The sequence below is a fragment of the Trachemys scripta genome, chromosome 6 (genome assembly GCF_013100865.1).
Source record: "Trachemys scripta elegans isolate TJP31775 chromosome 6, CAS_Tse_1.0, whole genome shotgun sequence".
NCBI classification, from domain to species: domain Eukaryota; kingdom Metazoa; phylum Chordata; order Testudines; family Emydidae; genus Trachemys; species Trachemys scripta.
This window is the reverse complement of record NC_048303.1, coordinates 38,459,527-38,473,026: the sequence shown is the minus strand read 5'-3', so window position 1 is coordinate 38,473,026 and position 13,500 is coordinate 38,459,527. Positions and strand designations below refer to the sequence as shown.

The window sequence follows — 13,500 nt, the reverse complement described above, 5'->3', positions numbered from 1 at the left end:
CCATTTTACCCTGTGTAAAGCTTATGCAGGGTAAACTTATTTTTTTGCCCTCTACAACAGAGAGATATGCATAGCTGTTTGCCCACCCAGGTATTAACACATACTCTGAGTTAATAAATAAAAAGTGATTTTATTAAATACAGAAAGTAGGATTTAAGTGGTTCCAAGTAGTGACAGAACAAAATTAAATTTACCAAGTAAAATAAAACAAAACATGCCAGTCTATGTCTAATACAGTAAGAAACTGAATACAGATAAGATCCTCACCTGTTCCAGAATGTTTCCTTTTACAGACTAATCTCCTTTTAGTCTGGGCCCAGCAATTACTCACATCCCTTGCAGCCACTGTCCTTTGTTCCAGTTTCTTTCAGGTATCTTTGGGGGTGGAGAGGCTCTCTCTTTAGCCAGCTGAAGACAAAATGGAGGGGTCTCCCCCGGGCTTAAATATACTTTCTCTTGTGGGTGGAGAACCCCTCTTCTCTCCTATGCAAAGTCCAGCTACAAAATGTAGTTTGGGAGTCACCTGGGCAAGTCTCATGTCTATGCATGACCAAGTTCCTTACCAGCCAAGCCACATTCCTGGGGAAGTCCAGATGTGGATTGGTGTCTCCAAGTTCATAGTTGGCTTAAGTGTTTCTTGATAGGCACTTACTGAGACTAGTCTTTTCTCAGGAAGCTGACCAACTGCTTCACTACAGCCTACTTAGAATCAAACAAGTATGTAGCCAATATTCATAACTTCGAATACAAAAATGATACATGCATACAGATAGGATTAATAGATTCAGTAGATCATGACCTTTACAGAGAGAGGTTACCTGGTATATGTAGCATAAATCACATTCTAGTTATGTTAAATACACATTCATAAGCATATTTCCATAAAGCCTTATGGGTGGCACCGTCACACATACCATTACGAGATTGCTCCCTACATTACATTTTAAATGCTTTGTCCAGTCTTATGTCAAGCAATGGGGTTTTCATAGTTTCCAGGGTGAGACTATTCCAAAGCATAACAGATTTTGCCATCAGCAGTGGCGGATTAGCCACTGGGCCAACGGGGCCTGTGCCCACGGGCCCCGGCCAATCGGAGCCCCAGAAAAATAGGCACGCTGACCCGCTCTGCCCCCCTACCCAGCACTCTTGCTGAGGAGCGGAGCAAGCCCCTGCTCCCCGATAGGAGCACTGAGTGGAGTGGGGCAAGCCCCCGCACTCCGACCCCGCTCCCTAGCAGGTTTGGTGGGAGAGTATATTTTTATGTAGTAAATATTTTTAATCTCTGTTTTTTAATCACTACTTATGAGCCTTCACCATAATATCTAATACAGTAGTATCCAATATCCAGTAGTAAATACTGTAGTCAGCTAAACAAGTTATATAAATTATATTCCATTATATTTATTTATTAACTAAACACTGGAGTTTTCCAGAAAGATAAATCCCAAAACTGCAGGATATTCCGCATTCCCCATGCAACTTAAGAGAAACTATGTGAGTCTATTCACTCATGAGAGGTGAAGGAAAAACCTCATCTTCAGTCACTCTTAGCATGGAAAGAGAATTTTAACATTCACCCAGGCACTGAAGCCGGTTGCTGAGCCTAGTTTACTGCAGAGGTGCAAGAACAAAAAGCAAAGCCAATCACCCATTAATGCCATTTTAGGGCTTGCTTGTATGGGGATGCACCAGAAGCAGAGAATTATATCAGAATGGAGTGCGCACACAGGAAGTTATACAGGCTTAGCTATAGTTCTACCTGTCAGTTTCCCTGCAGAGACAAGCACTGAGTCAACCTCAATCCAAGGAAATTCATGACAGAGTGCATGATACGCTGAGGGATAAACTGCTGAGCTTTAATTGCCTCAGGAGTGCTCTTCACACTGGAAGTTTTCCAAAATACCGTGGTGAAAGTTTGCTCTGTTTTGACCAGTGATAAAGTGAGATGAGTTGGGTTCCCAGAAGCTTCTTGGATTTGTTTGAAAATAAAGTGCAAGTCAGCTGTAATGAAACAACTACATGAGTGCAAAAAGCTGCTTGTGTGGAACTAGAGACTGGTGAATCCCTGTGGACGTCTCCAAGACCTTGCAATGTGCAAATTCCAGTCCTGGTGGGAGTGCGCCTCTGATGATTGGGAGTTTTCCTTCACAGTGGGCCTTAAAGTCATCTTTGGAGAAAACAACTCTTCTCCTAGAAGAGATGCCTGAGGTGTTTCACCAGCTGCTGACTGCCACACACCCTCATATCTGCCCCCGGTGAATGGAAGGATTGTGCGCCTGTGCACATGCACGCACGTATCCCTGCGCCCTGACCTGCTCCCCGGCAGGGGCACCGGAGGGAGAGGGAGGGGGCCACCCAAAACCATAATCTGCCTCTGGCTGTCAGGAAGTTTTCCTGTTATTTGGTCTAAATTTTCTCTTTCATTCCATTAGTACTATTTATACTCCCTTTTAGTAAACAAATCTTTTCCCTCATTGGTGCTTACATTTGCATGCTTGTGGTTTAGTCATTGCTCAGCTATACCAGTCACATTTAGAACTTTTTTTAACCTTTCCCTTCAGATTAATAATTTTTGTTGCTTTTCTCCAAACTGTCCAGTTTCTTTTTTTCTACTCATGTCCAGAATTGAATGTAGTATTCCAGATGCAGTTACAGAGCACTAGAGAGAGACTGTTACTCTCTCTCATGACATACTTGTGGGTGGGTGGGGCAGGGCAGTGCTCAAAATTACATTTGTTCTATTTTGCTGCCATATCACATTACTAACTTGCATCTAATATCTCTTTATTACTGCTTTTCAGGTTCCTTATTTGTTTTGAGTATCTGTGTTTCCAATTAGTACTGTCTATCAGGCAAAAAAGAGTTTGCATCCCCCCCCCCCCCAAATCCTCATTTGGTTATTTCCTACCCATACTTATAAACACTAGGGCCCAGATCCACAAAGGGATTTAGGCATTACAATCCCTAACTCTTAGGTGCCTAGAAAAAAAAAAAAAATCAGTGGAACAGTAATAGGATCCATAAAGCCCTATACAAAGAAAGGGGAGAGACTGCCTTAAAATGCCACCCACAAAAGCCAGCAAGCTAGGTGGAGAGCCACCTAAGCTAGCTAATAACAGATGCTGATGAGAGGGGTATGTTCTAAGCCCATCCCATAGAGAGAGGCGCATAAATCCAGATTGCAAGGAGGTGCCTAACTTCACTTGCCATTAACAGCAGAGAACCCCCCTCTCCTGGAATCAGAGGACTTAGGGATCTCATGGGGAGGGGCCCTCACCATGGCACACTCCCAGGCAGCCTAGCACAACAGTGCAATTACATCTGTCTGAATTTCTCCCATTGGGGTCTCCATAAGTCCAACAAATCTTATGTATATTGAACAGTGCCCCCTCAAGGCTGTAGTTTATTTAACCCAAAGGCAGAATGATATGCAGGCCTCTACCCCAAAGTCTGCAGCTAGAGGGGGAGGGGGCTGAATTAACCTTAGTCCATCAATCCCATTTATGTTCATGTCCCTTATCAGTGAGACCTCTTGACCCAGAAACCTCTTCTTGAACCAGGGACTCTTATCTTCAGAGGAAGGATCTCTTCTCTTGGGTCAAGATCCCCAGATGTTCTGAGAAAGGGTCTCCCAACATACAATTCTTCTAATCTGGGGCTTTTGCTACTTGATTAAATCCTTCCATGAGAACCAGGTTCTGCTGAGACTTGGCACGCCTTCCTTTCAGAGCATCTCCCACCTAAGAGCATTCTTACAGGTACTTAGTTTCCTTTCCTAGTAAGCTCCCTTAATGGCTACCCCATGAAAAAACATCTCACATTGGAAGCTTCCTTGTTCTGCTTTTCTCCCTAAGAGCCTCTGTTCCTTAGTAGTGTCTATTGGGAGTAGCTTCCTTTTATCATGCCTGGTGCTTCCTTTCCTAATTAACTGCCTACCAATTACTCAGTGAGTTAATTAGCCCCAGGTTCACCTGAGTTACCTCATTTCCCCTGGTGGAGCTTGTCAGAGATAGGCTCAGCTCCTGAATCCTATTCAGGGCCAGCTACCCTCTGACAGTGCCTGAGCCATTTCTTGTGAGAATGAATTAGGTGTATGCCTCTTTCCACACAAAATGGGGATAGTCATAGTATCCAACTTATAACTTTTAGCTCAGTGGTTAAAGCACTCATGGGGGATGTTGGAGATCTAGGTTAAATTCCTCCTTCTGCCTGATGGGGAGAGAGGATTTGAATAGTGGTCCTCCACCTCTCAGGAAAGTGCTTTAACCACTGGGTTATGGGATATTTTGATGTGGGTTGTTCTCAATCTGGATAAATAGTCAGAGGGCCACAGAGAGACCTAGGTGCTGGAACTAGGGGTGCTGTGGGTGTGGCAGCACCCACTGGTTTAAAGTGATTTCCATCATATACAGGGTTTACAGTTTTGTTTAATGGCTTTCAGCACCCCTATTATAAAAATTGTTCCAGCATCTATGCAGAGAAACTGTGAGAATGACTCTATAGCTTGGTGGCAAGGATACCTGTCCACAAGATGGGAGACCTAGGAGCCAGTCCCCCTGCTCCAGTGACTCTAGTTATTTATCCAAAGTTGGAAAACTTCAACAAGAGAGACTGAGAGAGATCCACACCAGAATATCCCATAGCCCGCTGTTTAAGGCACCACCTCTTCCTCCTCCATTTTGAATGAGGCCTGTTCCAGTGGGCATGCTTTAAGGACACTTACCAGATTGGGCCCGGCAGGGAAGATTGGTGAGCAAACACCCCTGGTTTGTAGATCCTGCTGAGGTTTAGGCGTGGGACAGGCCTGCACATGCCCAAACATAGAAATTTAGGTGCCTAGGGAACTTTCACAGTGGAAACATAGGCACCTAGTGACTGTAACTACCTATAGCATTAGGCAACAACAAAGTGGAGGTTGTGTGAACTGCAGTGTTGCCTAAAACTGGGACTTATGCACTTAAGTCCATTTGTGGATCTGGACCTAGATCCTTTCATATTTTTTCTGTATATTCACTTTTGTTCAAGACCCTCTCAACATATTATCAATTGGTAAGTTAATTAATCTGCTGTTACGTCCTTCTTTCATTGAGGACCAGAACAGACAGAACACTGAAAAGTGACATCTTGACACAGTGCTGTAGTTTGTTGTTTTTCATTACCTTTTGTTTATGTTCCTTCAATAAACCTTCACTCCACACAGTGCTGTTATCCAAACTGATTTTAATTAATTTGGGAGCATAGTTCAGGAGACTAAATTTCATATATTCATCTCTGAGTCGTGCAAGAATCCTGTTGTATTCTTCCGAGTTCTTAAAGAATTTCACTGGTGGATCGCAGCATTACTGGGAGCCTTTCTTGTCCAAAGCAGACCACAACACATCAAACTTAACATCTGTGTGCTAAAGGGTACACAGTAAACTTTGGAGTACGTAGCCCCACAGCATGCAATAGCTCCTAACCTAAAAGAGAGGCCAATAGGTCTGGTCACCTATTGAAATTGTAGGGTAGAAATGGTCTGTGAGGAAGGAGTAGAGTGAATTTTCTACACAGCTTAGTTTATTAAGTTGCACAGGAACTCCATCTGTTTTGAGTAGAAAATCTTCTCTTCTGTCTGTAGCTAACTACATTAAATGGATTTTTTGTATTGTTTCCAGAGGTTGCCTGATCAGTCAAGTAACTTGAACCCAGAGCTGAGAGCCAAGAACTCCTGAGTTCTCTTTCTGATTTTTACCACTGTCTAGCCTTAAACAAGTTACTTGTGGCTCAAGTTTCAGGCCTTTAATCTCCTGGACCAAATTCACTGCTGATATAAGCGAATGTGACTTCATTGACATCAAGGATTTGCAACAAATTTGGTTTTCTGTCATTTCCCAACTGTAAAATGGAGACGATATGACTAATTTACCTTGGAGAAGTGTTGTGAGGATAAATTAGTTAATAAACCTGTTTTAAGAAGAAAAGTGTCAAGTATTTTTATTTAGTTGAATAGATAAGATCAATGAGTAAGTGAATGTGCTGAGCATTTTATATACAGCAAATGTGCTTATTGGGTCTTTTTATGTATTTATTTCAGATTTCAGTTGCTTTGGGAACTTCTACAGAAATACAATACAAACATGTAAACAATTCCATACACAGAAGACTATCCCTGCGACTGCTTAGATATTTTTACCCAATATAATAACCACCACCCCCAGCGGCCCCAAGACTAACTGTTCCCTCCTCACAGCCTAGAATCCATAAGCCTTCTCAGAACCTTGCATCTGAAGAAGTGAGGTTCTGACCCACGAAAGCTTATGCTCCCAGTACTTCTGTTAGTCTCAAAGGTGCCACAGGACCCTCTGTTGCTTTTTACAGATTCAGACTAACACGGCTACCCCTCTGATACTTGAAGCCTTCTCAGATTCCCAAGGGTAGGCTTTATCACGTAGAAAGCTTTTAATTTGTTATCCTTGCATATATCATTATCTAGAGGAAAACATTAGATAAGACTCCAGTTGGAATGATGGAAGCTTAATATTAAGCAATATATAATTCAAAGCTGTTTTTTTAAACCATTAAGATGATTGCCCAAATATCTGACACATTTTAATGTCTAATTCCCAGGGCATTGGGTCAGAGTAGCTCTAGAGATTCACAGACTTCCTCCTTTTTATGGTTGATTACCCTGAACAGCAATAGTACATTGTAACTAATATTCATGGTGTAGAGTATAATGATTTATATTATCTTCATGTCCTTGAAATACATTACTTTAATGAGTGAGTTTGTTGAGGATCATATGTCTCTAGAGTCATTAACTTAGCTTGTGTATTGTAATACAAGATATATATTGTGCTTCTCATGTCTCCCACAATGATAACTAAATATATGACTGCATTCTGACTTGCAATACATCTTACCTATTGTAGGCAGCAAGTTTAATGCAGAATCCTCAAGTTCAACAACTGTAAGTATTAACATGGAGTATCAGTGAAAAAAGATGCCAGTGGTGTCTGAGTGGGCTAGCAAATCAAAAGCAAATGGCAATAGATTACTAAAATTTGTATTGTGTTCTTATTATTATTGCCTTTACAGCTGTACTCTTTTTGTAACTAGATCTACCACAGTTTAGTTTCCCCTACCGCTCACTTAATAACTAGTACTCTTCCTAGTAACCCAGCAAAGAATTGCAGTTTGTCACTTAAGATGGGGTTCTCAAACTGGGAGTCGGGACCCCTCAGGGGGACATGAGGTTATTATATGAGGGTCGCGAGCTCTCAACCTCCACCCCAAACCCCGCTTTGCCTCCAGCATTTATAATGGTGTTAAATATATAAAAAAGTGTTCTTAATTTATAAGGGGGGGTTGCACTCTGAAGTTTGCTATGTGAAAGGAGTCACCAGTATAAACATTTCAAACCCACTGACTTAAGATAATACCACCACAATACCAATGCTGTGTTAACTGTTCTAGAATGTCGGGGATGATGTCCAATGCCATTGGTGGCCCTGCTGCAGGTGTTGGTGGCCTAACTGATCTGTCAAGCCTCATACATGCGTAAGTGTTGTGAAGATTTACATACTATTTTAACTACCTAACATTTGTAGAAGCAGCACTAAGCTGCCGTTTAAAAGAGACAGTGCCAAGCTGATTTTTAGCCTTTGTATTTCTGATAACCTTAGATGATTAAACTTTACATCTTACTCTTCATTATTCTGTTTACTTACTTTGTACACTTCATTCATTCAGTTTGAACAAGCAAACTGACAGCTCACTTTCACTTTCTGGTGCTCATGTATTATTTGCTTTTTAGACTCGGCTCATTAAAAGTGCCTGTTTAAATTTTTAGGTGCTTGTACATTTTTCTTCCAAATTGCATTGGACCAGCCTCCTCCAAAAACTTCTCAGTTCCCTGCAGCTAAAGTCCTGTTCCCTCAAGCCATATTCAGCTTACCCACTTGAGGAAAGGCTGTGAGAATAAATAGGTCTTGTGGAGTGATCTGAAATTCAGCAAACTCAATCTCTGTCAGACCTAGGGCTGCAGTGAGGATGCAAGGCTGAAAATATCCTGCCACACCAGCTTCCTCCCATTTAAACTGGGAGGGGCTGCTGCTTCAAGCAACACCACATGAGGAGAGAGGTGGTTTCTACAGTAGCCAGGACCATTTTAATAGTTCACATTATTGGCAACAAAAGTGCGGATCACTTTGGCAAGGACCCATTCCCTCCCCACCCCCAAAATGGCAGCCTTCCTGCCCAGTGCACATCAAATTAAAGCAGTATTGATAGCTACTGCTACTTGGACAAAATTCTCTCAAGAGCTTATTCCTGGAGTAACAGAGTTCTTCCAGTTGTTTTTCCTAGTGATCAAGTATTTCAGTTGTCTCATCTGAGGTTAATTTCAGCCAGTTAGCTCAATACAAGCCACAATCCTGGCTAGTCACCACATAAATGCAGATCAGAGACTCTTTGGGTGAAGTGAAGTCCACTTGTGGAGCTGGTTATTATCAGCATAATGGAGCCTATGTTACCTCACATTCTCCCAATCACCTCACCTACACATGCACAAAATGGGTAGCAGAATACATCTCTAAAACTCCACATCAGATTGTCTTTAGGCTAGAAGAGCAATTGACCCAAATTGCCTACTGGCATCTTTTGGAAGGAAAGGAGCAGAGTCATGCAAGAGCAGCTTTATTTACTAATGTTAGTGTCTGCAGGTGAGTCAACAATAGTTCTCATCAAAGGCAGCTGATGGATCTAAAGACTCAACATGGACACATCTCCATCTATCATCAGAACAGAATTCAAATAGGAAAAGCTATAACACCATGATTATCATGTTAATACAGATCATCCTAGTCATGCTTGCTTTTGCCTTTATTTACATAACATAGCTTCAGCTATCATAAAACTTGATGTTTTCTGATGAGTGCTGCATGCCAGTTATTTTTCACTTGTTGATTTACAAAAAACTGTTTAACACAGGGGACAGCAATTTGCACAACAGATACAACAGCAGAATCCAGAGCTCATAGAACAACTGAGAAATCATGTCCGGAGCAGATCTTTCAGTGGCAGCACTGAAGAGCATTCCTGATTTAAAGGAGGCATGTGGTTGTAGAACTAGAAATGTGAATGGTATATAATCCCAAAATGCACACAGTAGCTAGTAGCAAATGCATCATTGTAACTATTCTGCTTGGACATGAAACAGAAAGTCCTTTGTGTCTGTTTGTTAAACAAGAATAAATCTGTTAAGCAGATCTGTTGCACACACGTTTGAACATATGTATATATAGTGAATCCTTTATAAATTAATATATATATATTAAATACATTGACTTATTAAATTCCCGTATATAAAAATGATCATGTTTAGGCTTTTCAAATTAATGAACACTATCTATTAATGGATGTTAAAACTTGCCATCTCTTTTAAAGAGAGACTACTTACTATGCACCAAGGCTGTGCATTGGAGCGATCTACAGGGCTGCTGCGGGGGGAAGTGAGTCTAATGCTTTAATGGGTGCTGGTATGCCTGCATAGAAATTTAGTTTTAAAAATTACATTGTAAAAGGCCTATTGTTCAGTAGCGAAGGTTTGCATGGCTCTGCTTCTTACCAGATCTGCTATGAATCAATAGATCTGACCAGCACTCTGCTTCTTGTGATGAGCCTATGGGGGTGATGGAGTGCAATGTGAATTTAAAACATGTGCTGGAGGGTCAGTCCTGTGACTTTGTAGCACAGAGTCCCTGGCCTAGGGTTGGTTGAGAGGCTTTTGCTATCAGCATCACATGCCTTTCAACTTTACCTGGTGGGAAGAAGGTGGGTAGTAGAGCCTAGGGATGATTAAGAGTTGCACGTACAGAGAGGATGATAAAACTGTGCTAGGAGGAAGATGTGCAGCAATCAGAGGAAGAGATCAGGCCAAGGGAGAAGGAAAGAGGAATTTCTACTGCTATATATGTCCCTAATCATCTTAGTAGCCCTGGAGGTCTCCATTATGGCACTAATAGCATAGGCATGGAAGGTTGTGCTTCATTCTTGTGTGTATACAGTATACAACATGAGTTTAAGAATTCTTAACTGTGATTAGTTAAACTGGTCACATACCTGCACAAGTCATTAGCACTGAAAACTTAGGTAATTCGAACAAATAAATCAATATGTACCACAGTGTGGTAAATCACTGGCTTAGGGGAAAAAAACACAGTTAAGGATTTTTGAAGTTTAATTATGTAACTTGTATATTTTAAATAAGTGATAATGGTGAAAGGGCCATGAAATAGTTCTTCCAGTTTGTGTTCCTCTTCCCAGCTCTCCTGACACTTTCAGACCTCCTTGCTTTTCCGTATTTTTTCTTTTTTAATATTTTTGTAACCTGTTTCCCTTGTTTGCTGTTCATGCCATCTACTGCTGCTGGATACACTTAGGCTTGGTCTATTCCAGTGTTTCTCAACAACTGGTCCAGGAACCTGCGCCAGTCCCGGAGATCTCCCTGCCACAGTTTAGGAAGGCAGCAAGCTGGTCCCTGGTATCAAAGAGGTTGTGAAACACTGGTCTATACTAACTTTTGTCAGTATAACTACATCACTCAGGGCTGTGAAAATCCATACTCCTGAGCAATGCACTTATACCGACCTAACCTCTGGGGTAGACAGCACTAGATTTACATAGCTACCGCTTCTCAGGAAGGTGGAATGCCTGTGCTGACAGGGGAAGCTCTCTCGCACATGTAGTGTCTTCGCTAAGTGCTAGAGAGAAGACATTGTGCAGAATGTAAGCGAGAGCAGAATTTGGAACTAAGGCAGAAGCACCTTTCTGAATTTGGTAATGGGAGGGTAAAAATTCCCAATTTTGTCAGGCTGTATATATTGCACGGGGGGAAATTTACAGACATGAAAATCAGACTAACATCCATTGCATAAGACACTTTATATTTTATTCATTAATAACTCTTACATGGCATTAGATTATTAGCTTGATTTTTTCTAAAAAGACTGCTATTTATAATTGCACTGCATGCTCATTAATGTACTCTGGGGTGCATTGGAGACATTAGGCAAACACCCCTAAGCTCTAAATTGAATCAGTGCTATTCTGTTTTATTGGCTGACCACATGGAAAGAAGTGTTTACACTGGCTGTGTCTGCCTTGGGGGGGAGGCGGGGGGGGACTAACTTATGTATGTACTTTTTTCAGTTGTAGTTCAGGTAACTAATATTTGCCTTCAGGCAGATTATTGTTTTTACAAAAAAAAGAAAGATTATTGCTTTTTATAAAAAAAACTGATAAATGATTAAGCCCCAAACAATATAGTTACATTAGGAATCTACATATGCAGAAATCATTTGGCAGATTTTTTCCATAATGCACTCTTTAAACAGACCATTTACACAGTGTATTCTCCGCTATACTTTACCCTTCCACATTTTCAGCAACTCCAAGGTCAATTCCAGATTTTTTGCACTAAATTTAATAAAGGAAACAAAACAAACATAAAACAACAGTGGGGCTTTACAGAAGCTAAGGATGTGTGACCCAGTATATTTACCCTTGTGTTGTGACAATCTTCACTTAATATTTTAGTTTTCTCTTACCCTCTCCTACTAAAATGTCTTTTGTAGCTGAGTGTCTTTAATGATTAAGTATAATAATCCTAAACTATACTCTTCTGTATAACAATTATATAAACAAAGGTTGGCTGTAGGGGTTCAAAACAGCCACTCTTTCTGCTTGTAAGTTATATGTACATGCAGCTACTGAGTATTCTGCAGATGTCTGTGTTCTGGTAGAGCCAGCCCTGTCATAAAGTGCTCTGGAGTAGTTATCACTAATGCTATGAACTGTACTCTTGGAACCATGCTTATTAGAAGTCGTAACTTCCATTTCACATACCACACTGTTAAGAATGTGAGTCTTATTCCAGTATCTGTAACAAGAATGCTTGTTTTTAGATTTTTGATGGCATTACCTAATGCAGGAACATGCCACAATTGACACAATAGAAAACTTGTAACTGCCTATTATATTTTGCATCTGAGCAGATGGGACTTTATAGCTTAATAAAAAAATAGAAATTCCCTAATGGACAGTAGCTGTCATTAATTACTCTTTCTATTTAAGTCCAGGGAGAGTTTTCATTTACGCTAAAATGTATTTTGCCACTCTACAGGCTACATTGTTCACAATGTCATGACTTGTTTTAATCAGTGGTTGAAGAGAGAGCTTGGGTACTTTGAACTTTGAAAAAAATTCAGACTGATAAGACTGATAAACCCATGATCTAAACAAATATTGCTTTCATTTTAGACTAACTGCAGTTTATCAGTGAACTAAATAAATAATTATGCATTTAAAATTTGTTTGGTTTTCTATCATTACTGGTGCAGCAGCAAATTCATGTGGTAAGCAGTGGAAAAGGGGGAAATATCTTGTAAAATGAAGAGTTTACTTTATTCACACACTTAAAAGATATGAATTTCAAAAAAACAGGTTTGTGTGGAAATGTTTTATTTTCATCTGTTTGATGTCCCTCTTGAAAAATACAACTAAAGTTGTACTTCAGCACACAGCACCAAACTTAAGCATTTTCTGTTGCTAAAATGCAATTTTGGGTTTTTCTTGAAGGGAGAGGGTAGCCATATAGTTACATCTCCTTAAACTTGTGACAGATCAATTTGAAGGTACTTAGGTTCTATTTTTTTGGGGAGGTGGGGGCAGTAGTTTTTGTTTCTCTTATTACTCCATTGAACTCTGTGGATTATGTGAGGCCACGTTGCCCTCTAACTAGCTGAAGTTTAGAAGGAACATAAGGTTATTTCTGTAGCTGCTATTCTTTAGCTTTTGCTCAACTGATAGATGCATGTTGATTATTTATTGGGGGGAATTTTAAAATATTGTGCGCGGAATTCTTAATTTTTTTTGGTGCAGAATTCCCCCAGGAGTACAACATGCAGAGTGAAGATAGGCTGTGCTGTTCATGCATACATGGCAATTTAGCTACTTTAGGAGTAAGCTATCAATCAAGCATATATTGATTAAAACAGCTCTGAAAGAAAAAGTTTAGCTTGGCCAGTACCACTCGCTCTCAATTTAGTAATCTGGTCATGATCCATCCAATATATTTAAAAAAACCCTCTACACTAAAGGGAAAAAAAAAAAAAGATGATAATATTGGAAAGTCTAAAATAAACATTTCAAACTAGGCAAGATTGCTGTGTGATAACCCTGAGGGAAAGTGTGAAAAGCCAGAGAGAAGGACTTTTCTTTATTTAGTAATAGTCTTGAAAATAACTTGGAAGTAGGAACCGGCCACTTTGGGTAAGCGTGAAATTATCAACCTACATAAGGCCATGGGGAAAAATACGTTTACTGTGTGAATACAAAAAATGTTTTCACAAATCTATTACAAAAAATACGGACCCCCCCCACCCAACAATTCATTCTAATTGTGTATCAGGTAATTGCCAAGAGTATTCAGTGACAGGGGCCGGAGGATGTTGCAGGGAG

At 40.4% G+C, this 13,500-nt stretch overlaps 1 protein-coding gene across 4 annotated transcripts in view; it reads left to right on the top strand.

The window, feature by feature from the left end:
- The window catches only part of SGTB (small glutamine rich tetratricopeptide repeat containing beta), a 37,905-nt gene extending 25,556 nt beyond the window's left edge, over positions 1–12,349 (top strand). For 2 of the 4 annotated variants that reach the window (XM_034773486.1, XM_034773487.1), the window contains exons 9-12: positions 6,074–6,118; positions 6,912–6,949; positions 7,456–7,539; positions 8,971–12,349. In XM_034773486.1, the coding sequence (XP_034629377.1) occupies positions 6,074–6,118; positions 6,912–6,949; positions 7,456–7,539; positions 8,971–9,082 (279 nt within the window). In that variant the 3' untranslated portion in view covers positions 9,083–12,349. Of the gene's footprint in view, positions 1–5,654; positions 6,007–6,073; positions 6,119–6,911; positions 6,950–7,455; positions 7,540–8,970 lie in introns of those variants that run through there. The other 2 variants (XM_034773488.1, XM_034773490.1) reach the window with 2 other exon arrangements.
- Positions 12,350–13,500: the final 1,151 nt, after the last annotated feature.